Source organism: Eschrichtius robustus, chromosome 13, assembly GCF_028021215.1.
Source record: "Eschrichtius robustus isolate mEscRob2 chromosome 13, mEscRob2.pri, whole genome shotgun sequence".
Lineage (NCBI taxonomy): Eukaryota > Metazoa > Chordata > Mammalia > Artiodactyla > Eschrichtiidae > Eschrichtius > Eschrichtius robustus.
Window position 1 is genome coordinate 69,995,721 of NC_090836.1, and position 24,258 is coordinate 70,019,978.

The 24,258-nt window shown below is 37.5% G+C and overlaps 1 protein-coding gene and 1 pseudogene across 2 annotated transcripts in view; both read left to right on the top strand.

Moving 5' to 3' along the window:
- Positions 1-24,258, top strand: part of TMTC2 (transmembrane O-mannosyltransferase targeting cadherins 2) — an 892,687-nt gene that overhangs the window by 308,029 nt on the left and 560,400 nt on the right. For both annotated transcript variants that reach the window (XM_068561154.1, XM_068561153.1), the window contains exon 10: positions 10,718-10,799. In XM_068561154.1, the coding sequence (XP_068417255.1) occupies positions 10,718-10,799 (82 nt within the window). The remainder of the gene's footprint in view (positions 1-10,717; positions 10,800-24,258) is intronic.
- LOC137775961 (U6 spliceosomal RNA) lies at positions 1,513-1,613 on the top strand (annotated as a pseudogene).

Sequence of the window (24,258 nt, forward strand, 5' to 3'; positions counted from 1 at the left end):
ACCTTTGCTGTGTCTCTACTTCAGATACTTTTGTCTACCCTCCAACTAGATCATACAACTAGTTAATCATACACAGCTCTCAGATTGTTAGAGCAAGCAGGAGTTCTTTTGGAAACCTTTCCTGAATACTTCAACTAGTTCTAAGTGAAATGTACAGCCCTTATTTGTGTTGTACTCCTAACAGCTACAGTTTTGGACTCTTCAGGAGGGCAAGGGTTATGTCCTTATTCACCATTTTCATCCTAGCGCTTAACACAGTTCCCAATAAATATTTGTTGGATTAAGGAAATCAACGAATAAATTTAATGAACTGCTAAAAGTTCATTGTTTTAATTACAAACAGATATTTTTCTATTTAATCTGTGAGTCAAAGATAAATTCTGTGTATTATTCTGAAGTCTAAAAATAGCTGATTTTGATATTTAAAAATGATTTACATAATTTTAAAGTAAATTTTAGGATACATTTATCTGCAATTTAATTATACATTTGATCCAAACAAAATTTCTGCTTACTTCACCGCAACTTCCTTAGACATTTTAATAAAATATCTGAATTCTCTTCTCATAAATTGATACTATGGATGGAGAAGAGTTGTAGTAAGATGTTGGCTTTAACTTGACTTTGACTTTAGTACAGCAATGCAATGTAACAGCCTAAGCAATTTGCCCAGATGGAGCTTAAGATGTGGTTGTAGCCTATCAAATTAATTACCTTCCACTGAAATGTTATTACAGTGTGTGTGGATGACCTCTTTAAGCTTGAAGGGAAAATATACAAGTGAACAGATGTAGAAAGGAAGTAAAAACTTGTTATATAACAAGAAATCTGAATAAGTTAAACACCTTCAGTTATAGAATGTTTCAGAAATTAGCTATTTGTATTTATACCTTAAAATCTAACTTTTAACTCCTAATGTCAAAGCTGTGTAGAAAGCAACATAGAATTTAATTTTTATTAATCAAATATTTTAAATATTTATGGAAAGCAAGCTACTTATTTTAAATAGTTATTTAAAATCTTTTTCTTCTCTTTTATTGAAAACATGATTGAAATAGAAGAGTTTTTTGGTTTTGTTTTTGCCCTTTTATTGCTTTCCTCTTGGCATTCTTCCAAGTTTTCTTTTACTTTCTTCTCAGGGAAGGTACTAGATATCTGGTGTTCTTGCCAAGGCTTGGTCTATGACCTCCTTTCTGGCCAGTCTTTCTAAATTAGTCCTCCATACTCTCCTGCCCTAGCATTTCAATCAAACAGAACATACCCAATCCATCAGTCACCTATCTGCGAGATATTCCGAATCTAACCACATCTCACTGTTTCCACTTCTTTCACCCTAGTCTTAGCCATGGAGTATTAATAACCTCCTACGTGGTCTCCCTGTTTTCTGTGCCCCCTACAGTCAGTTTTCCAGCCAAGATCTCCAGTGTTTTTGTAAAAATATGTGAGATCATGTTGTACCTCTATTTAAAATCCTCTGTCGTGTTCCTTCCTAGTCAAAAGAAATTCCAGGGCTTGCCTCAGCAGCATGCACACTAAAATTGAAATGACACAGAGAGGATTAGCATGGCCCCCACGCAAGGATGACACACATTGATGAGATGTTCCATATTTTGTGCAGTTCCCAGAGGCTGTTTGATGCTTTGCTGGTTAACACCAAGGAAATGATATGAGTCAAAGCAACATGTGGCATCCGATGTTGAAACTGTGATTTTTTTTACTACCAAAAAAGAAAAATTAATTCCCAACTCCTTACCGTGCCTACTTTGCTCTACACAGTCTGGTCGCTCCTGTCTCTCACACTCATTTCCTGTGATTCTTTGCGGCATTTACTCCCCTGCCATCATATTGGTTTTCTTGTTAGTCCCTAAAATTCCAAACTTGCCAGATCTTCGCATGGTTCACTCACTCCCTTTACTTAGGTCACTTCTCCAGTGTTACCAGAGGCCTTTCTTGACCACTTTATCAGACATCATCCCACCCCAGTGTGTGTTGCTCTCTTCCCTTAGCCTGTGTTATTTTTTTTTTTTTTTGTACCAACTACTTCAGACAGACAGAGTCACCTGCTCATGTGTGAACTATCATTTCACCACCAGAATGTGAACTGCAAAAGGGCAGGAACTTCGTCTTGATTACCAGGATCTGGAATACAGCCTGTTACATAGCAGGAGCTTAATCCATTTCTGTGGAGTGAAAGTCACATCTCTGAAGCATTCTCTTTCCCTTTTCAGTGGACTAAGTTGTTCTGTGTTCTCAGGACACTTAGTTTGACACTAACACAGCACTATTTTTTAAGTCTAATCTAGAAGTGTCCTTCCCTCCCTGTCAGTCTTGAAATACCAAAGGACCAACCCTCTCATTCACCTTTGAAATCCTGCAGTAAAATGAGCCAGTGATACAGGTAGTGCTAGCCTCCTTTTTAAAATATTCTTTTTGTTTTTTAAATGTAATTAGGACATAAACAGAAACTTACAACCTGCTTGTTTCATTTAGCAACAGATCATGGAAATCTCTTGTAGTTTCAATAATTTCTACAAAATCATTTTAGTAGATACATAATATTTCACTGAAATGACATTTGGTTAACCAGGTCTATGCTGGTAGACACTGAATTTGTATAAACAATACTGCAGTGAAAATAAATAGCTACCTCTCGGTATTTACAGATATTTCCTTAGGACAAATGCCTAGAGATAGAACTGTTTGGCCAAGATATACCTATGACTTAAGAGTTTTGATACATATCAGATTGCTCCCAGGAAGATCTTATTATCTTTTACTATATTTTAGCTATGTGTTAGCTGAGTGCTGGTTTTTATGAACCCTCAGGAATACTGAGTTCTATAATATTGGGGCAACTTCACTGATAGATGATTAATAACATCTCAATGTATTAATTTACATTTTAGGTAAACTGAATATTGAGTAAGTTTAATATGTTTTTACAGGGATATCGAACATTATTTTTTGGTATTTGCAAACTGCTTATTTGTGCCTATTGCTCGTGTAACATTCGAGCCAGAGCCCCAGCTGCATGCGGATGATCCACTTTAACTTCTTTGAGGGAAATTCAGTCTACTGCAGTCTTTCATCCCACTTGGTCCGCCTTTTCATTTCAGCCAGTTTTGTGGCGTCCTCCCCTTCCAAAAGTTCACCTAAATCTGGGAGGCTTAACGGTGTTCAAAAAGCTGGGAAGGAGGCTGCCCTGGGCAGCTTGGTCTGAGCAGATTTCTTCACCTTGAAGTCTGATGGCTCTGCAGTAGGACCCAGGACGGGTTTCAGAGAAGCTTTGCTCAGGTTGGGAGTTGTGGTTCTGGGGTCCAGCCTTGCTCTAGGTGTACCCCAGAGCCATGCCTCCCTGCTGAGGTCTCAACGCCTACTCTGGATGCAGCCCCTGGACACTGAAAGGGCACTCCCTGTCACCACTAGCTGCCCTCAATGTCATTTGACATGCCTTTTCCGTGAGTTTAGGCTTATGACAGTATACTCCAGGTATCTTCTCCAGGCAGCTTCTGCTTTGGGACGTTTAGGAAAAGAGATCAGGAAAAGGCCTGACATTTATAGAAAGTGAAACTTGAGGGACATTTCAGGGAGGAGAAACACAAACTATTATCAGTAAGCTATTTAGCCACATTCATTTTTGTTTATGGTAGCCTTATTCTGTTATATTTTAAAGCTTTCCAGAAGAAATGCTATTCTGTCCCTAAAAAAAAGAATGTCATGGTCAAGTTTTAGGCCCCTGATAATTTGATGGGAAATATTTTAGTAGTATGGAGATAAAGTATTTCATCATGAAAGTTACCACTGCCCCTGTCCCTTCACTTTGCCTCTAAGGTTATCTCTGGCTGATTATATATAATGACTTGGAGGGACTTTAGAACTAAATGGTTTGATGTAAATCATCTTGGTTAGTAAGAATTAGTTCAACTGTTAGATTTTTTTTTAATGATATTTTTCTTGTGATGAGGAAAACCTTTTTTATCCTGAAGACACTTCACATACAAACACTGTGATGTTAAGATAGACCATGAAACAACACTTCTTCTTTTTGTAAGTGGTGGTTTTCACAAATTAATTTTTCAAGGCTATTTGATTGCTTTTCCTTTTGCACTCATTAAACTATAATGCAGCTGTAAACAACACATTTACCAAACTACATATAAGCTTTTGGACCCATTTTATTGGCTGCTTCCCTTTCTTATTTCTTATCTGTGTAGATACACTCTTGAATGTGAAATGAAGATGTGATTTTCATTGGTTGTGAAAAATGACTGACATTCACCATTGTCAGACTTTTCCCCCAAAGTAGACACTATGTATGGGAGTGACTGCTGGATACACAATTGCAGAAGGCGACTCTTTACACTAAACTTACAGCAGCCTCTAAATATGAGTAGGGCCACCTAAGGGAAATCCTCTGGTTTGTTCTTTATATTATTCTAACTGGTTTTCTTACCAATGCTGAAGACACAGGTAGTCCCTTATTAGGATATAAATATTTGGTTGAGAATCAGGCTAGTTCTGAGGAACACTTTTTATAGTTTTATAGACCTTGGTTCATGTGACAGTTTCCAGAAGTAAAGTGTAGACATCACTGCTTTATTCATAGCTCTGTAGTTTACTGAAAACATGTAACCATGTGAACTGAATAACTAAGGAGTAACTATATGCTCTTAAGTTGTATACCAGAAAATAGTGGTAGCCTGTTCAGTTGTTGACTGGTAATTATATTTATAGAACACTTGGATGGCTATAGATGAAAAAGTAAAGTCTTATGGGAGTAATCTAGTTTAGAGGACAAGATTAATACACTAAATTATATTATATATTTATATATATATTTATAATGCAGTGCAACAATGCCAAGTCTTGATGTTTTCAGGTCATTCAATAAAATAGCAGTTCTGAGCTGTGGCATCAAAACACACTGTGTGTAGGGTGGTAGATATAATGAGTGATTTGTTACCAAAAATAAGTACAAAATTTGGTATATGGTTAACTTTTAAAAATAAGACAATTCAAGCTGAAGCCATTAATAGTATAAAATTTTCTCATGTTTAATATTACCAAGTGCTTCCTTGAGTAGGAGCTCCAGGTTTGGGGTGTGTGTGTGTGTAAATATATAAGTATCTGTTTTTATATTTCTTCACTTTGTAGTTGGAAAAAACGTTGATCAACCCTCAGAAGAGAAACTGTTTGCCTTGTATACCCGCTCAGGTGGGCACCTCTTTCTGAACAGGCGCAGTAGCATACAGTTTAATTAGAAAACAAAATAAATGTGCTGAAAACTAATCTTATGCTGTGGAACAGGCTATCTAAACTTTACTGAATATTTATCTTACATGTGTATGTTTTATTGCTGCCAGTCAGAAGAGGACCTGACCAAGCCTAGTCCTGATTGAGGATGCCTTTTTTCATGAGTTTAAATGATATTAATCTTGAATCTGTTTTTAATATTCAGTAGAGTGCTACAAATATTATACGAATATAAGGATAAGTATATTGATAATCTCAAATCCCTAACCCCTAGTTACTCATGCAGCCCTTGCCAGGAATATGTCTCTGCACTGGTTCCATTCAGTTCTCCTCTTTTCTCATCTTTCTAGCTCTTTCCCTTCATCCCATAGTCATTTATGCTGCCTCAGATCCAACCAGTTAATTCTTCATATCAGCACTAATATGCTAACTGCAGACAATGTCTAATCTAGAATTGTTCAAAGTTCTGATGGTAAAATTTCTAAAGTATTTGCCAAGTATTCCTATAGGTCTGTTTGATATTGACTTTCTAATCTTTTGCACTGTCAGTTGCTCTTTGCTTCCGCATACTGGGTTTTTGCTGGTTTAACTGACTCCTGCGTGAATACACCAAATTGTTATATACAAACTGTAAATACTTTCTGAGAATTACAGTTTGCAAATTTGAAATTCTACTTGCCAACCACCTTAGTTTATAATGAAAGCCCTTGGTCTAGTATTGTAGGGTTCAAGTTGTGTGACTCGAGTGTGATAGTAATGACTCTAAAAAAATAATCATATAAGCACAATTAAAAGAAAAGGGAAATTACTGGGAGTTGGAGCCATCACAGAGGGCTTTATAAAAACGTGGGCTTTCAACCAAGCCTTGAAGCATAAAATATATATGAATGAATGAAAAAAAAAAAAAAGAATAACATTACAGACCAGAAGAAATAGTTAAGGAAGAACATAGGAGCTACAGTTAAGGTACATAAGGAAATTGGCCTGACAAGGTACAGGAATTTATCCAAGAAGATTTGAACTAGATTGCGAAATATTTTGAAAATTAGACTGGTTATTAAATAAAATGAGTGGAAACAGGGTGCTATTAAAATATTTTTGAGCAATGGCATAACATGAAAACAGTTCTGTTTAAGTATTATTAAGCTGGTAAAATGAAGTTCAGTGACTCAGGAAATCTGAAATCTATTGTAACATTCAAGATGTGAGCCAGAGGCTTCCCTGGTGGTGCAGTGGTTAAGAATCCGCCTGCCAATGCTGGGGACACGGGTTCAAGCCCTGGTCCAGGAAGATCCCACACGCCGCGGAGCAACTAAGCCCGTGCGCCACAGCTACTGAGCCTGCACTCTAGAGCCTGCGTGCCACAACTACTGAAGCCCGTGCGCCTAGAGCCAGTGCTCCGCAACAAGAGAAGCCACCTTGATGAGAAGCCCCCGCACCGCAACAGAGTAGCCCCTGTTCACCGCAACTAAAGAAAGCCTGCGTGCAGCCACGAAGACCCAAAAATAAAATAAATAAATTTATTTTTTTAAAGAAAGAATATTTTAAAAAAAGATGTGAGCCGGAAGAGCCTTTTATTTGGGGGAGGGGGAAGTATTGCGAATGAGAGACATTTTATAGGAAAATCGTGAAATTTAGTTTCTACCATGACATAAAATTCTGCAAAGGATTTTTGAATTTTGGTAATTAGGAACCAGACAGTGGCATTCAAGGTGGAAAGAATAAAATTTTTTTGAGGAGATAGATGGAAGAAAAATCAAAGAATGTCAGAGCTCTCTATGCCAGGTCCGAAGCTAGTTATTTCCCTTTGACTTATGATTTTAGCAACCCCTCAAAATTGGTATTATGTTCATTTTTCCAAATGAGGAAGAAGAGACTAAGAGTCACACAGCTAAATAAGTAGAGGCAGCAAGATTCAAACACAGGCTAGTCTGGCTCTGGGCCGGTTCTCTCAATGAGAATTGAAGAAATTCATTGTTAGCCCTCAGTGCTCCATGACTGATCCCCTTGCTTATTGGGTTATTTGTTTGCTATGTGCCTCCTGCAACTAGCACTTGCAAGCGAGCAGTCTGTGTTGTTCAGTTATATGGTTATATCCCCAGTACTTGGAACAGCGCAAGGCGTTCGATACAAGTTTTTTAACCTACAAAAACAAGTGTACACGCAAATAAGTCATAGCCCTGGCAGCGGAAACCCAGCCTCTCCACTCACATTTCCCTTATTTGTCACAGCTGACCACAGCCCCTTTTTCTTGGTTTTCTCAACCACCACCTGTGTCCAAACATCCCAACCAATATACAAAATGAGTAACGATGCTTGATGTGAGAAGTTCATATAACCAGAGGCTACTCCGTAACGCTTGCTTGTAGAAAAGGCTGACATAATCTAAAAGACTCCAAGAAAAACCTGCTGAGCCATGATGTTTTTCTTCTCCACTTTCTTAACTGCTACCCCTCTATAACAATAATAGTGAAAAGAGCCTGATTAAACATAGTGTGACCTCCTTACCACCCTTCCTAGGACCCAGTGATGTGTGTGTTTGGTTGGCTTATGCATCTGCTTGAATTAATTTTTTTTTTAATGCATTTTTAAATTTTATTTATTTATTTATTTTTGGCTGTGTTGGGTCTTCGTTTCTGTGCGAGGTCTTTCTCCAGTTACGGTGAGTGGGGGCCACTCTTCATCGCGGTGCGCGGGCCTCTCACCGTCGCGGCCTCTCTTCTTGCTGAGCACGGCCTCCAGACGCGCAGGCTCAGTAGTTGTGGCTCACGGGCCTAGCTGCTCCGCGGCATGTGGGATCTTCCCAGACCAGGGCTCGAACCCGTGTCCCCTGCATTGGCAGGCAGGCTCTCAACCACTTTGCCACCAGGGAAGCCCCTTGAATTAATTTTATATAGTGTCCTGAGAATTTTATTTTCCTCATTATTTGGCACTTGACCAAATAGTGGTCAAAGTAGAAAAATGGGTCTTTGCATGATGGTTTGATACTTCCCCCAAAAAAGAATGTTCTGACCTTTGATGTATTTGTTTTGTATCTAGGAGGTGGTGGGACTCACTGTCTTTAATAACCTGGTTCATTTGAGTAACCTGAGACTACTGGCCTTTGAGTTCTGATTTATTTTTTAAAGCTATATACTGTTGCTTTGCCAGTGGACTACACATAAGAATTTTACTACACTGTTTACTGTGACATTGATAAATGAGCCACTTTCTTCTCTTCTGTCCTTAAAACTTAAGTGGAAGAAAGTTCACAGACCCTTTTATATTTTTGCATATAATATTTGTACAGACTCTTTACCAATGATAGTTTTCATTTTGCATCTTTCTTTTATCATCTTCTGCAAGTTCTTTGTACATTATTTTCCAGCGGTGATTTAAAGGCTAAGCATGTGTTTTGAGGCTGTGTGTATAATAAAACGTATTCTTTGTCATTCAGAACTCTGCATTCTATTGCATACTATATACGTATATGTATATATATATCTACATATAAATAATAGTTAACATTTATTATAAACTCAGAATATGCCTATGTACTGTACTAGCTACTTCATGTGTATCCTTTCAGGTAATTCAGTAATCTTATGAAATAGATTTTATTATCCTCATTAAAAAATAATAGACTTTATTTTTAGAGCAGTTTTAGGTTTACAAAAAATATATTGAGCAAAAGGTACAGAAATGGCATATACTCTCCCACCCTCCTATACAGCTTCTCTGGTTGTATCAACTTGAGCTCATGTTGTACATGTTGCAATTAATAAGCCAATACTGATACATTATTATTAATTAAAGGCCATAGTTTACATAAGGGTTCACTCTTTGTGTTGTATATTCTATGGGTTTTGAAAAATGTATAATGACATGTATCTGCCATTACAGTATCATGCAGAATAGTTTCATTGCCCTAAAAATCCTCTGTTCTCCACCTGCCCTCTTTTTTGTAACAGAGAAAATTATAACTAGGAGATGAAATTATTTTCCAAGGTTCACGTAGCTACATAAGTGTGAGAGCTGCTCGGCCTCCTGGCATTTGTGCTCTTAACTGCATGATCATTTAGTGAATCCTAACTGGGTAAGATTCTTGCTAATTCTTACTAACTTCATCAAAGTGTGATATGTGTAGCAAGTATTTTGCCTGTGCTTTCCTTTGAACTTAAAGTGCTGTGAGAAATATCGCAGGAGATTTTTAATTTTTAATTATTGGAAATTTGACAAGCCTTATGAATTAAAGAGGAGTTATTGACTGGAGTAGCATTAGTAAAAGGAAAGAGGGCAACAGAGTGAATTTTTTAAGTGAACGAATAAAAAGGAGAAGTCATATGGAGAAATGAGTCAAAGTTGCATGAAATTTAGAATATTAGCTTAACTATACACCTCTATCTTTGGAAGAATTGTCTCCTTAAAAGTGATTTTAAAAAATATATGTGAAGGGGAAAGAACAACGTCACCTGAAGTTTATGTGGTAGATAGCGTTTAAATTAGAAGGAACAGACAGATAAGATTGTTTCTCTTGACTCTAGACCCACAGCTTCTGGATACCACCCCGTGCCTTGCTTCTACCCAGTTAGCATAGATCTTCATTTTAACCTTGCAGGACGAGACAGAACTGTTTTAGGAAAGGTCTTCTTTGGGCTGTTCTCCTACCTTGAGTCACCCCTTTTTGTTACTCTAGAGTCAATTTTGGTGCAGAAGCTATAGCACAGCAAAGAATGTCTAGTTTTAGAATCTGCCTGGATTATGATATTATTTCATGAAAAATCAGTTTATTGCATATAAGCCTTTGCCCCTACTTTTTGCTTATTTTTTTTTTCTGAGGATTACGGTAATGTTTACTTAAAACTGTAGCTAGGGAGAATATCTAGCTTTAGATTAAATCCTGATTTAGCAGTATTGTAGTCCTGAATGACAGTAGCAAGGATAAGCAGTAGTTGCTTGAGAGTCAACAAATTGTGACTTAGTTTCTTCCTATATAAAGTGAACGTTAAAAATAAATAAATAAATAGAATAAAGTGAACATTAAGACAAAATCATCTCAAAGCTAACATAGTCATCATTCCTTATAAGGAAGAATGAATAAATGAATGAAGAGAAACAGATCAAAGGGAGAAAATAAAATAGAAAATGAAAATATGTTTCCCACCATTCCTGAAAACTCTCTTATCCTTTTGGTTTCCGTGAAACCATTTTTTCCCTTTTTTCTCTTGCTCTCCTGGTCTCTTCTCTTTGACGTCTTTAATGAACTCACTCTCACTGTCTCGTCTAATCTTGATGTTTCCCAGGATTCTGACCTCAGTCTTCTCTCTCAACATATTCTCTTTGATCATCCTCGTTTAGATAAAAACAAAACACTGTTTTTTGATGATGATTACTAAGTAGACATTAGTCTACTTCATTTGGGCCCAGGAGGTGAAGAATCCCTCATGATCCGCTGCTGAATCATCCATTTTCTCTGTTTTTCAAGGGTCGTAAGAGTGAGGCTGAAAAATTCTTCTTGAAGGCTATTGAGCTGGACCCCACCAAAGGAAACTGTTACATGCATTATGGTGAGTGGTTGATAGTTTTTTTTCCATGTCCCCCACGTTTACAGTGAATGTTGATATGAGATTTAGGTTGTGCTGGCAAAGAACATTTTGAGACGACATTGACTTTGCTGTTGTAGATGTAGCCTCATGCTCTAGTCTTGCCTTCTTGTTCAAAGCAGTCACGTTAACAAGGGCTATGCCTTATGTTTACTTTTAGTAATTTTCATAGGACTTCAGTGGGGCAAGGTATTTTCAAAGTTTTGTTTTTTTTTTTCAAGTTCAGTTTGGAGTTTAAATGAGGTCTCGTCAGAAAATCATCTTGCTCCTTGCCTGGTGCATGGTATATAATCAAAATATTAGCTCACTTTTCATTCTAAATGATAATGTATTGCTCACTGAATGTATCATTTTGAAGTTTTAGAGGCTTACATTTTGGCCTCAGAGTCTTGCTTTCTGGAAGATATGGAGTTACCCCAGCCTGTACTCTAAATGCCTGATATTGGGGTCAAGGATAAAAACTATAAAGGCTGTAAAGGATGTGTCTCTCACTCGGTTTATCTTAATCAGTCTGGAATGAAGTTGCATAACAACTCTGTCACACTCCATGCTGTCATTAGTAGTGAGTCATGTGTTCAGTGAGGCGAAGTATATAGCTGGTTTGGTGTTGGTTAAGATGTGCTGATTTCTACCATATTTGCGTTTGGACTGGCTTTCAAGGAGCCTAAAAGCATTTACTTTTGCTGATCCCTTGGAAAATAAAAACAAATTTTTGACCACTGTTGGCTTTGATGTGTTTGTTTTATCAAGTAGTAAACTTAAAGATGGATGGAAATGAAAAATCTTGGGAAAATAAAGCTAATATGCTTGTATAATATTAAATTTCTTCTTCCATTTCCCAACTAGTAAAAACAGATCAGTGACAGGCTATGAGTGTGGAAAATGGAAATAAAAAAATGGAGGATACACTTAACCAACCACCGGTCCATTTGTTTATATTGTGTGTATATGTTTATAAACCTAGGGTTGTGATACTTTATCTTTCCAGCATAGCATAGCATGTAATTTCACACAACTTATTGCATCACCACTCCTGATTTTGTTTCACAATGCAGTTTTATTGCCATGTTAAAATAGTAGTCAACTAACTTAAGTTTGCTGCAGAATTTAGTTTACTTCTTCAGGTTTTCTTATATGAAGTATTTTAAATTAGGATTTTCTCATGCATATTATTTTGGGTGCCCCTACTGAGCTAAAGTAATTCCCTGATTATTTTCTATGAGTGCTAAAGGACCTCTGGTCATTTTATGAAATAGGATTTTTTTATCCTGTCTTGGTGCTTGCATTTTCTGTACCTCAAACTAATCCTACTTACTGCATCTTCTAAGCTTGTTTCCCATAATTTTATTATATGCTTTAGATTTTTCACATTCAATTCCTTTAAACGTCATCATTGCTTCATCTGAAATGCCACTGAAAAAAGTCACTATTTATTAATTTTAAGAGATAGCCCCCTTATTTATTATTCTGACTTGTCTGTCTTTACCCGCTTCTATCTTTTTATTTATTATCGTTTTTTATATTACAGTATTCTCCTGAAAATAAATTTTTTTCCAGTGGTAGTAATAGGGAGTATTACTCCAATGAGAAATTTTGGGATTTAGTTTTAACAGAAAGTGAAACAAATTCTTTATTGTGTATGTTATTTGGAAAACAGTGATAGATGTTCTGTAAATGCATGTGTAAAACTGATTCTTCTTAGTACTCTTGGGTTATTTTAATTTTTTGGCATATACCTATTATTAGAAGTACACTTATTTTCTAAGGGAGGAATGAGTGCATAATTCAATATATTTTTATGAAATAGTTTCAATATTTTTTCCCCACACTGGAATAGGAAATGGAAAGGACTGAAGATGAGGCATCAAAAAGTAGTAATTAAGGCAAAATAACCTACAAACAGACAGGAAGCCCAAAGCTGAGGGGCTCATATTCCTATCTCACTGTGCTCAGGTTATTTAAAAATGTACATTTAAAGGAATATTAATGATGTTTATTTGGAAAAAGTCTGCTTCAAATGACTAAAATTTAGAACTGAAAAGTTCTTTTAAAATTATCTAATATAACCCCTGTTGTACAAATAAGTAGATTGAAACCAGGAGAGATGAAGTTGATTTGCCCAAGTTAGCTGTAAGTAACTAAATTTTGGGTCCCTTGATAACCATCATTGCTTTTTCTTCTATAATATGTATTCCATTTCTTTCACAACATTGTAGATAGAGAGACAGACAAGTAGGTAGGTGGCTGGGTAGGTAGATAGATATTTTTGATTAGTCAGCCCTTCTGTGCAGTTTTAGAATGTCGAATTCATATAAATCATGACTTAGCTTAAAATTCTTAAGGAAGGATTTTTATTAATTTTAATATGTATAAGATGCAAAGCACTGTTGTATTTTCAGAAAGTGAGTCTGTGCTATGTAGACAATAAATAGGATGATGTCATTTTTAGAAGGTGATGTGGTGGGCAGTAGGGTACTTCTTGAAACCAAATAGTCAGGTTAAGCATCTTTGAGGAGGTGATATATGAAATCTTAGCTTATGCCAACTCTTTGAAGAGCCAGATGAGAGCATTTCAGACAAAAGACAGAAAGTTCAAAGGTCGCAGGCAAGAACAAGCTTGTGTTCACAGCAAAGAAAGAGGCGAATGTGACTGGAGCATATTAAACCTGACGGGAAAGTGGGAGGAGATGAGCTTGGAGAGGAGGCAGGGCTAGAGCCCAGGGGCCTTTGTTACCAAGCTAAGGAGTTCGTATTTTATTTTAAGAGCAATGGAGGGGACCATGTGGCAAGACAGGATGAGAGAAAGGTCAGAGTACAGCGAGGGGAACTCTATTGCTGTCTCACAGGCAAGAAATGGTGGTGGCTTAGGCTGGGGAGTGTTGTGGGAATGCAAATATTTAAATTGAAATTATACACTTACCTTCCTTAGAAAATTCTAAGATAATTAATAGGGAAGACCTATTTTCCATTTTTGTACCATCAATATCTAGCATATTGCCATGTCACAGTAATGTGCAATAAATGTTGAGCTCAGATATATTCTTAATTTTAGAATTTGATGGAGGTTCCAAAACTGACTAAAAGTTTCTTCTGTTAGAATTTGTTTTGCTCTTTGTCCAAGAAGACGCATACTATGATTTTTATATCAGTTCTTCTCCAACTTACTGGTTATGGATATTCTTAGGGTATTTATGCCCATGGATTGAATGAATAATAACACTTCTTCAGCTTAAAACTAAATGTTTAAATGAAATGTTAATGTTAAATAAATGTTTATGTAATGTAAATGAAATGGTAAATGTTGTTTTGAGTCTTTTTTTTTTTTTTAATACTTTTGCAAATGCCAATGAAAATGCCAGAGTTGGTGAGTTTTGTTCTGTTGGAAATTCACTCTGCTGGGTGACTGTGTGCTTTTCATTTGCTTGTTAATGATACAAGTGACTTAGAATATGCCATTCAGTTGGGAATAGACAGGAAATTACAGGAATTTATACTGGCTGCAATGGCAATTAGAAGGCAGTATTTAAAAGTACTCTTAGTTCTTTGTGTTTTGAATCCACTAGTTTTATGTCTTGGGAGAAAGGATTGCATTAGAGATTGCCTTTTTTCCTTCATGTTGGCTTGCAAGAAAGAAAGCGAGGCAGGTTTTTAAAACTGGTTTAATAAGTTGGTTAAATGTAGGACTCTGTGGTACCTATAGTCTCTAGGATTAAGATTCCCCATCTATAAAGTGAAAGGATTGATGTGGGCTTCCGTAATGTTTTCCAACTCATATTTCATGTTGTGTCTAATATATACTTAATTTCTCAGTGGACTGTCATCAAAAATTTTAAGGAATATATAAAAAATAGGTTTCAATGAACATTTTGGTACATGACTCTTTTTGAATTATGGTTTTCTCAGGGTATATGCCCAGTAGTGGGATTGCTGGGTCATATGGTAGTTCTAGTTTTAGTTTTTTAAGGAACCTCCATACTGTTCTCCATAGTGGCTGTATCAATTTACATTCCCACCAACAGTGCAAGAGTGTTCCCTTTTCTCCACACCCTCTCCAGCATTTATTGTTTCTAGATTTTTTGATGATGGCCATTCTGACCAGTGTGAGATGATATCTCATTGTAGTTTTGATTTGCATTTCTCTAATGATTAATGATGTTGAGCATTCTTTCATGTTTGTGGCAAAATGTTCATTGCAGCTCTATTTACAATAGCCAGGACATGGAAGCAACCTAAGTGTCCATCATCGGATGAATGGATAAAGAAGATGTGGCACATATATAGAATGGAATATTACTCAGCCATAAAAAGAAATGAAATTGAGTTATTTGTAGTGAGGTGGATGGAGTTAGAGTCTGTCATACAGAGTGAAGTAAGTCAGAAAGAGAAAAACAAATACAGTATGCTAACACATATATATGGAATCTAAGAGAAAAAAAAATGGTCATGAAGAACCTAGTGGCAAGACAGGAATAAAGACACAGACCTACTAGAGAATGGACTTGAGGATATGGGGAGGGGGAAGGGTAAGATGTGACAAAGTGAGAGAGTGGCATGGACATATATACACTACCAAACATAAAATAGATAGCTAGTGGGAAGCAACCGCATAGCACAGGGAGATCAGCTCTGTGCTTTGTGACCACCTAGAGGGGTAAGATAGGGAGGGTGGGAGGGAGGGAGATGCAAGAGGGAAGAGATATGGGAACATAGGTATATGTATAACTGATTCACTTTGTTATAAAGTAGAAACTAACACGCCATTGTAAGGCAATTATACTCCAATAAAGATGTTAAAAAAATAAATAAATAAATAAAATTTTTAAAAAATAGGTTTCAAACTATGCTATCAGTAATAGTATAATGTTGTATTCATATCTCATCAAGCTTACAGTGTACTCCCATGTCCATAAAAAACAAATCATGTCTAGTCTTTACAGAATTTAATTTATAAATGTCAAAGGTGAACATTTGGTGCCCTGATGTCTCTTGTGGGCCTGTTATCAGGGATTCTCCATGAATTTCCTTTTGGCTCCAGTAGAAAGCTTCTGCCAAAAGAATGAAAGTCTAGGCAAGTCCCTCCTTGTCTCTTTGTCTTCTTTTGTTTTTTAAAGAATTACTGGAGGGCTTCCCTGGTGGCGCAGTGGTTGAGAGTCTGCCTGCCAATGCAGGGGACACGGGTTCGAGCCCTGGTCTGGGAGGATCCCGCATGCCGCAGAGCGGCTGGGCCCGTGAGCCACAATTACTGAGCCTGCGCGTCTGGAGCGTGTGCTCCGCAACAAGAGAGGCCGTGATAATAAGAGGCCCACGCACCGTGATGAAGAGTGGTCCCCACTTGCCGCAACTGGAGAAGGCCCTCGCACAGAAAGGAAGACCCAACACAGCCATAGATAAATAAATAAGTAAATAAATAAATAAACCCAAAGTTTAAAAAAAAAAATTAAAAAAAAAGAAAAGAAAACATGTGTCCACCAAAAAGCTTGAACTCAAATGTTCACTGCAGCTTTAGTAGACCCAAACTGGAAATAGCTCAAATGTCCACCAAACAGGTGAATGGATAAACAAATTTCAAAAAAAAAAAAGAATTACTGGAAAAACCATTTTTTCAGAAAGAATATATTATAAATCTTTTCTTTATATGCATAATAGTAAATTTGATATAGACTGAAACAACTAAAACCAATGCATATTTGTTATAAGGTACCTACTATGCATAAATCTGGGGCAGATGGAAAGTCATTAGATATTAAGCACCAAAGCATAAAAAGTTAAAAGGGAGCAGGTTGTGACAAATGATAATGAGAAGAAGTACTCTTTTATGTAGACATTGGACGGTTCTTCTTTTCCCATCTAACTCTTAACCATATGTTTCTAAGAGCAAAGACTTTAGTGTCTTTTTCTTCATTATTGATCCTTTCTCTGGGTGATGTTCATTTCCAACAATAGTGACAAGTCCTGATCTTCTTCCTCCAGTTCAATATTTAGCAAGCACTATACTAGATGTAAGTGTTACCGAACTCAGGTCCAGCTGCTCGCTGCTTGAAAGCCAATACTCAAGAGGCAAGTATTGGTAGAAAGGAAAAGTTGCTTTAATCAGAAGGCCGGCAATCTGGGGAGAAGGTGGGCTCATGTCCCAAAACTAACTCTGAAGATTCTGCTCAGCCATGCCAGTTTTTAAAGGGAAAAACCTCAGTGAATCATCAAGACAGGAGGTCAAGCTCTGCATCGTTTTCCATTGCTCGCAGGCTGGCTGACTGCTCATGATCTTTCTTCAGATGTTATCTTGCCCATGTGGACTGCCTGCAGGATCGCTAAGGGAGCTGCTGGGGGTGGAAAGGTAGTCATTCTTTAACTACTTAATTGTTCATTCCTACTTCTTTTAATTTAGGGAAAGAATCAACAGGTTAGGCAAGGTATTGTGCGCATTCAGTAGAGCATAAGTCAGGAGTTAGGTTAAATGTTACCTAGTGATCTTGTTTCTATAATTAAGGTTTAAGGGGAACAGAAATAGACAAACAGGAAAGGGGCAAAAGAGCTCTTACAAATCCCCATTTGTCAGACATCATTCCATTTCTATGGGATTAGGGACGAAGGTCCATCTTCTACAACTTCTTCATGCTGACATAGGGCACCATATTCTCGGAGTAGAAGACATGGCTAGTAGAAGTAGTTGACATGGCTCTGTAGCATCTCTTTGCTGACAATTTTAGTTGCCTGCTTACATATATGGGCACAGCAAGCTACAATTATTTTGATGCCCACAAAGATATAGATTATTATGAGCAACAGTGTTAATCCCATTCTCTTGAGGCCAGTTCTTGGAATTGGGCTACCCATAGATTCCGTACTGCTCAAGATGGAGCAGCTTGTGTCATGGCTACAATCTGGTCATCATGCAGTTAGCTTTTTCCCCTCTGGTAGTAATTATAGTATCTGTAAAACAACTCAGGAATGTGCATCAGACACTGAAAGACTCTGTGACGCTATTGTCCTTATCATTAACTACTTGAGCCTGCTCTTTTGTGACTCAGGGAGGCTTGGGAAACTTCAGCTTTTCTACAATCAAGAGGCAGGGGACATGGAGGGACCTTTGTACTTGGGTGGGAATTGGGGTGGGGAGCCACAGGATTCTGCTCAGTTTCATAGGGATACCACAGGGAACAAGACAGGCTCCAATGTAGACTGCAAACTGAAGAGGGAGGCACAAATTATAAAAATAATGATTTAATTACAATTACAATTAGTTTTTAAAAGGAGACACAGTATCAACTAAGGGGCCTTGACCCGGGTGGCTGGGGTGCAGGAGAGCCATGCCTGGTGCATGTAAGCTTTATTTAAATGATGAGTAGGAGTTCTCCAAACAAAAGTGTAGAACTGAGGGGATGCAATAAAGAACATTAAAGCAGAGAAAATGCTTGAGGCAGAAGGCATGGCATGTGTCTGGGGAATAGTTCAAGGACAGAACTAGGACCATAGTTAGATGCTAAGAGAAGATACATAGAATGTACATCCAAAGTGAGGAAATCCAAATTATGAGAGCTGATCATTTTTCATCTTGGGCCCACAGAGAAGTGTGGACTGTTTTAAACTATAATTATCTTTATTATTTTTTAGAGGTATTACTATCAACAAGATTAGAATCCTGAAAACTTCTTACTACGTTTATCAAACAATTTATGATCTAACCCAATGTTTTCAGACCCTGATCTTCTTTGGTCATTATCTAACCCCTGTGAGGTAGGAATGGATCCCAATACATTTGACTAAGATAATAGAAGTTCAGAATTTTCAAGTGACTCTCCAGACCAGAAATTTTCAACATATGTCTGTAGTGGGAGAAGAACTTGAAAATCCAGCTCTTTCAACTTTTTAAGTCTAGAACTTTCTGTTAATGTTGTAGTCTGTTTTTCTCCAGCATGGTTTATATATATTAAATTTCATTTTAAAAAGTAGTTACTGGAGAAAATTGTTAAAATATTGGGTTTGACTTTTCATCAGTGAACACTAAAAGAAGAAGCTTGAAAACTATGTAATGGGTTGAATTGGTGAGAGGCCTATGGTTTTTATTATTTGTAATTAAAATAGAATATGGCAGTGAACTGAGGTTGGTTGTAACATTTCATTTTTAATCACTTCAGAAATTGTAAGAGTAATTTTAAAAATTAAATAATGACCTAATTAGTGGTATTTCCTTGATTAAAAATGAAAATATATTTTTGGCCTTTGCAAAAATTATATTGAGAGGGCTTCCCTGGTGGCGTAGTGGTTGGGAATCTGCCTGCCAATGCAGGGGACACGGGCTCGAGCCCTGGTCTGGGAGGATCCCGCATGCCGCGGAGCAGCTGGGCCCGTGAGCCACAGCTGCTGGGCCTGCGCGTCTGGAGCCTGTGCTCCGCAGCGGGAGGGGCCGCGACGGTGAGAGGCCCGCGCACCGCGATGAAGAGTGGCCCCCGCTTGCCGCAACTAGAGAAAGCCCTCGCACAGAAACGAAGACCCAACACAGCCAAAAATAAATAAATAAATTAAAAAAAAAAAATTATATTGAGATTCCAGTTATATTCAATGCTTAGGATGAAAACATTTTGCTAAAGTATCAGTGCTTTGTGTGCTTTTACTGCTCCAAGGACAGTAGAGGCAGTTTACAGGTGTATAATTAGAATTGGATTTTTCTAAATGTTGTTCCAAACTATTTCATGTCTTGCCTAGGATTTTTTTATTTTTAAATTCCCTCTTATAACAATGTGTTTAGTAATTTAATTTAATCTTCCTACCTGTGTGTATTTTATATGAGATACTTTCCAGAGACTTTTAGAGTTAAAACTTTCCCATGAGTAAAATGGGAAGAAATAGGGAAGGGATTAGCTAAGCTTACAAGCCAAAAATGAAGGGAAAATTAAATGATTAATTTGTTTCAAAAAAGGGATATAGTTAAAGGACAAACAGTAAAGTGATAGGAAATAATTTCCTTAAAATCAAAAGGTAAAAGATCAGGCTACTTAAGACATGAGAAACTCTATAAAACTACGAGGAAAATAGAATGCAAAGACCAAGGGTTATGAACAAACAATTCTCAAAAGAAAAAATATAATAGGTTTTAAAAGATAGGTAAACATACAATTTCATTAGAAATCAAAGAAATTCAAATTCAACTAAAGAATTCAATGAATTCTTTTCAGCTGCTCTAGCACTTACTCACAGTAATTCTTCTCTTGGTAATATATCTTAAGAAAATATAATTTTTTTCTATGTTTATCAACAAAGATAGTAATCAGACCACAGCACTGCTACTTATTAGCAGCAAAAATTAAAAAATCATCTAAATGCCCCAAAAAGGAAAATAATTAAATAAATTATGGTTATCCCCTTTTGAGGAAATATTATAAACCCTAGGTTAAATTTATAAAGAATAATAATAACAGAGGCAACTATCTATGTTATGGTACATGAATAATGATTAAATTATACAAAATAGCTATATCATTAAAAAAGCAAAGTAAAACAAGCAAACAGTGTTAAGAAGGGATATTTTAGTTTTTTGGACTTTTACAGTCAATTTTTTTTGGGGGGGGAACAGGCTTAATGTTTTCTATTTTATGTTTTCTTTAATGGGCATATTAGTTTTGGAAGGACTAAATTCTTTAGCAAAATGGGAAAGTACAAGCATCTTAATCTATTGCTCAGATAGTCTGTAGAAAAGATAGGAAAATTATTATAGTAACCAAATAATTATCCAAAAATTATTTAACAGAACTCAACATGTAAAACTTAAGACAAAAATTAAGTAAGAAAGGAATAAAAAGTAGAGCAAGGCATCTTGTCTGAATTCTCTATTAAATACTGTATTTCCATGATGAATTCATCAAATATAATAACAGTACAAACATTTACTAAGTGCTTTTGTGTCCTGAGAAATTCGCATTTAATCCCCACAAAAGCCAGGTGATGAGGTTACCTGTCTCCATTTTACAATGAGGAAGGTGAGGTCATCAAGCTGTAAGGTAGATTACCTAAGATTTCAATGCCACTTAGTATAGAGGCAGCATTTGAACCAGAACACTCCTGACTGCTGTGTTGCACTGTCATCAACTCTATGTCAGTGTAAGAGATGAACACAGATATTTTACATCCATGGATGCTTTATTGGTGGATGATACAATATGTATTAGATACACTGAAAGTTGGGAATCGCTCACCTTTTATTATCATTTGGGACATTTAGAGGTAGAAGACTATTTCTATTTATCTTGTCAAACATGGACAACTCATTTAAGGTCCAAGCTTCAGTGAATGATGAGGTGGTCTTTGTTCTTCTGTTGTTTTTTACCTTTTTATTCTGAAGCCATAAAAGACTTGAAAATAAGAGGGAGAAGTCTTTATGGAATTCATGCATTTATGATGAATATTCCATTCTTGGTTCTATCTGAATTTTCTTTTGAGGAAGGAGAATAAGTAAGAATTTTGTATACATATAATATTTATTATTTTGAATCTACTACTTATTGGCCTTTTAAATTTCATTTCCAATAACCTTTTATAGAAAGTATAATATAAAATACTACTTAAAATATGAACACTTTGGGGCTTCCCTGGTGGCGCAGTGGTTGAGAATCTGCCTGCCAATGCAGGGGACACGTGTTCGAGCCCTGGTCTGGGAAGATCCCACATGCCGCGGAGCAACTGGGCCCATGAGCCACAACTACTGAGCCTGCGCGTCTGGAGCCTGTGCTCCGCAACAAGAGAGGCCGCGATAGTGAGAGGCCCGCGCACGGCGATGAAGAGTGGCCCCCGCTTACCACAACTAGAGAAAGCCCTCGCACAGAAATGAAGACCCGACACAGCCATAAATAAATAAATTAATTAATTTTTTAAAAAAAGAAAAATATGAACACTTTGTATAAAATTTTAGTTTTCATAGTACAACTAAAACTCTTAATATATTAAGTACATAGTATATCAATCTATAACCCCTATGCAGTGTATACTTGAGCTTTATAAGCATTTTTCATAAAACACATTTAAAATCCAACTCATTGTGGTGATAGCAATCAGGCATCCCGCAGCCTGGCACCATTGTCATACAAATGGCCCCTTGTTAGTAGTACAGCTGTAAGCAAATGTCTTTACCTCTCAGCGCTCCCATTTCCCCGTATGGAAGATGCTCATAATACCATGCTTCTGAGATTCCAAAATGACAGAGGTCTGGCTCACTGTCTTAGTCCATTCAGGCTGCTGTAACAAAATACCACAGACTGAGTGACTTATACACAACAGAAATTTATTTCTCACAGTTCTGGAAGCTGGAATTCTGAGATCAGGGTGCCAGCATGGTCCGGTGAGGGCCCTCTTCTGGGTTGCAGATTTCCCCTTGTATACTTGCACGGTGGAAGAAATGAGGGAGCTCTCTGAGGCCTCTTTTATGAGAACACAAATCTCAGAGCCCTCATGACCTAATCACCATCCAAAGGCCCTACCTACTAATACCCTCACCTTGGGAGTTAAGATTTCAACATTTAGACCATAGCACCTACCAAGTTTTATTATATTTATTATATTTCAAAAAAGAAATGCATACTATTGTTATAAAATATACAAGGATTATAAGATGCTTCACAGTACTAGAATGATTAAATCAATTCAAGTAATATGGCGTGGACTGACTCCAGAGTTTTCAGAATTTACATAAAGGAAAGTGCTTGGTGTCATGCCAGGCACATATGTATCCATTAATGCTAGTACTCTTATTATGGAATCTCAGTGTCAAACAGTTACATTTCTGACCCAGTGCTGGGTGCTTTTATGCACGGTTTGTCACTCCAGTAATCTAACCCTGTTAGATTAAAATAACGTTATCCCTGTTTTACAGATGCAAGATTTAAGGTATCAAGAGTGTAAGTGACATATCGAAGGCCCTTACGCAGAGTAACTTGGAAGAGCAAGGATTTGAACCTTGTCTGATCTCCAACCCATGATATTTTTATGGTTTGCCTGGTGCTTTCAAAGATTCACTCTTAGGAAATATGAGCCTGGTGGGTCTTCAAAGGTGACACAGATCCAGAATGCTGAGATTTTGGAGGACTGCTGGTGGAGAAACCCACGGAGCTCTCATAATCATGTACTTGAAAGCCTCAGGAAGGAAGGGCAGCTTGAGGTCATCAAGGCAGGGAAAGAGCCTGAAAGGGGCAGATGGAGGGAAGGAGCTTAAGTAGAGGGGAGTGAAAAGAAAAGACAGGAGGCAAGGCACCAACCCCCACCCTGGGCAGTTTTATTCATGCTGCCTTGTTTGTTCCTTCTGATAACACAGTGAGGTTATCCTTGTTTAAAAAGTGAGGAACCTGAGGCTCAAAACCAGAGAATCTTGAAAATAACCAGGTGGCCTTTCTCCAGCACTGAACACAATACCTCACACAAAGAAGGTGGTCAGTCAATATTTTGTTCAATAAAAGAATGACTAAGGGAGGATAGACTGGCTTTCAGTTGGTTTTACTCTTTCCTTTTCTTATCTCTGCTTCCATTTTTTGCATGGGAATAGAATCTACCTTGTTTAAATCATTTGTGACTAAATCTTGTTTTGCTAAGAAAAAGATACAGTTAAGTTCTTGTCTGTTTTTTTTTTTTTTTTAATTAATTTATTTATTTATTTATTTATGGCTGTGTTGGGTCTTTGTTTCTGTGCGAGGACTTTCTCCAGTTGCGGCAAACGGGGGCCACTCTTCATCGCGGTGCACGGGCCTCTCACTATCGTGGCCTCTCTTATTGCGGAGCACAGGCTCCAGACGCGCAGGCTCAGTAGTTGTGGCTCACGGACCTAGTTGCTCCGCGGCATGTGGGATCTTCCCAGACCAGGGCTCGAACCCGTGTCCCCTGCATTGGCAGGCAGATTGTCAACCACTGCACCACCAGGGAAGCCCCTAAGTTCTTGTCTTAGTCCACTAGGGCTTCTATAACAAAATACCATAAACTACATGGCTTATGAACAACAGAAATTTATTCCTCACTAGAGGCTGAAAGGCCCAAGATCATGCTCAGGTTGATTTGGTGCTGGTGAGGCCTGCTTCCTCATTTACAGCCATCTTCTCTCTGTGTTCTCCTGTGGTGGAAGGGAAAAGGGAGCTCTCCGAGGTCTCTTTTATGTGGGCACTGATCCCATTCATGAGGGTCCCACCCTCATGAGCTAAGCACCTCTCAAAGGCCCCACTTCCACATACCATCACTTTGGGGGTTAGGATTTCAGCATATGAATGGGAGGAAGGCACAGACATTCAGACCATAGCAACAATTTACATATATTCTTTTGAAGATTTTGTATAGGACTCAAAAAGCTATAAAAGCAAGATGACGAGAAGTGAATTAAGTTTTGGATTAGGGCACAGAAAATGCACTGGATTTTGGACGGCAGATCATGGATTTTGGAATGAGGCACACCCAG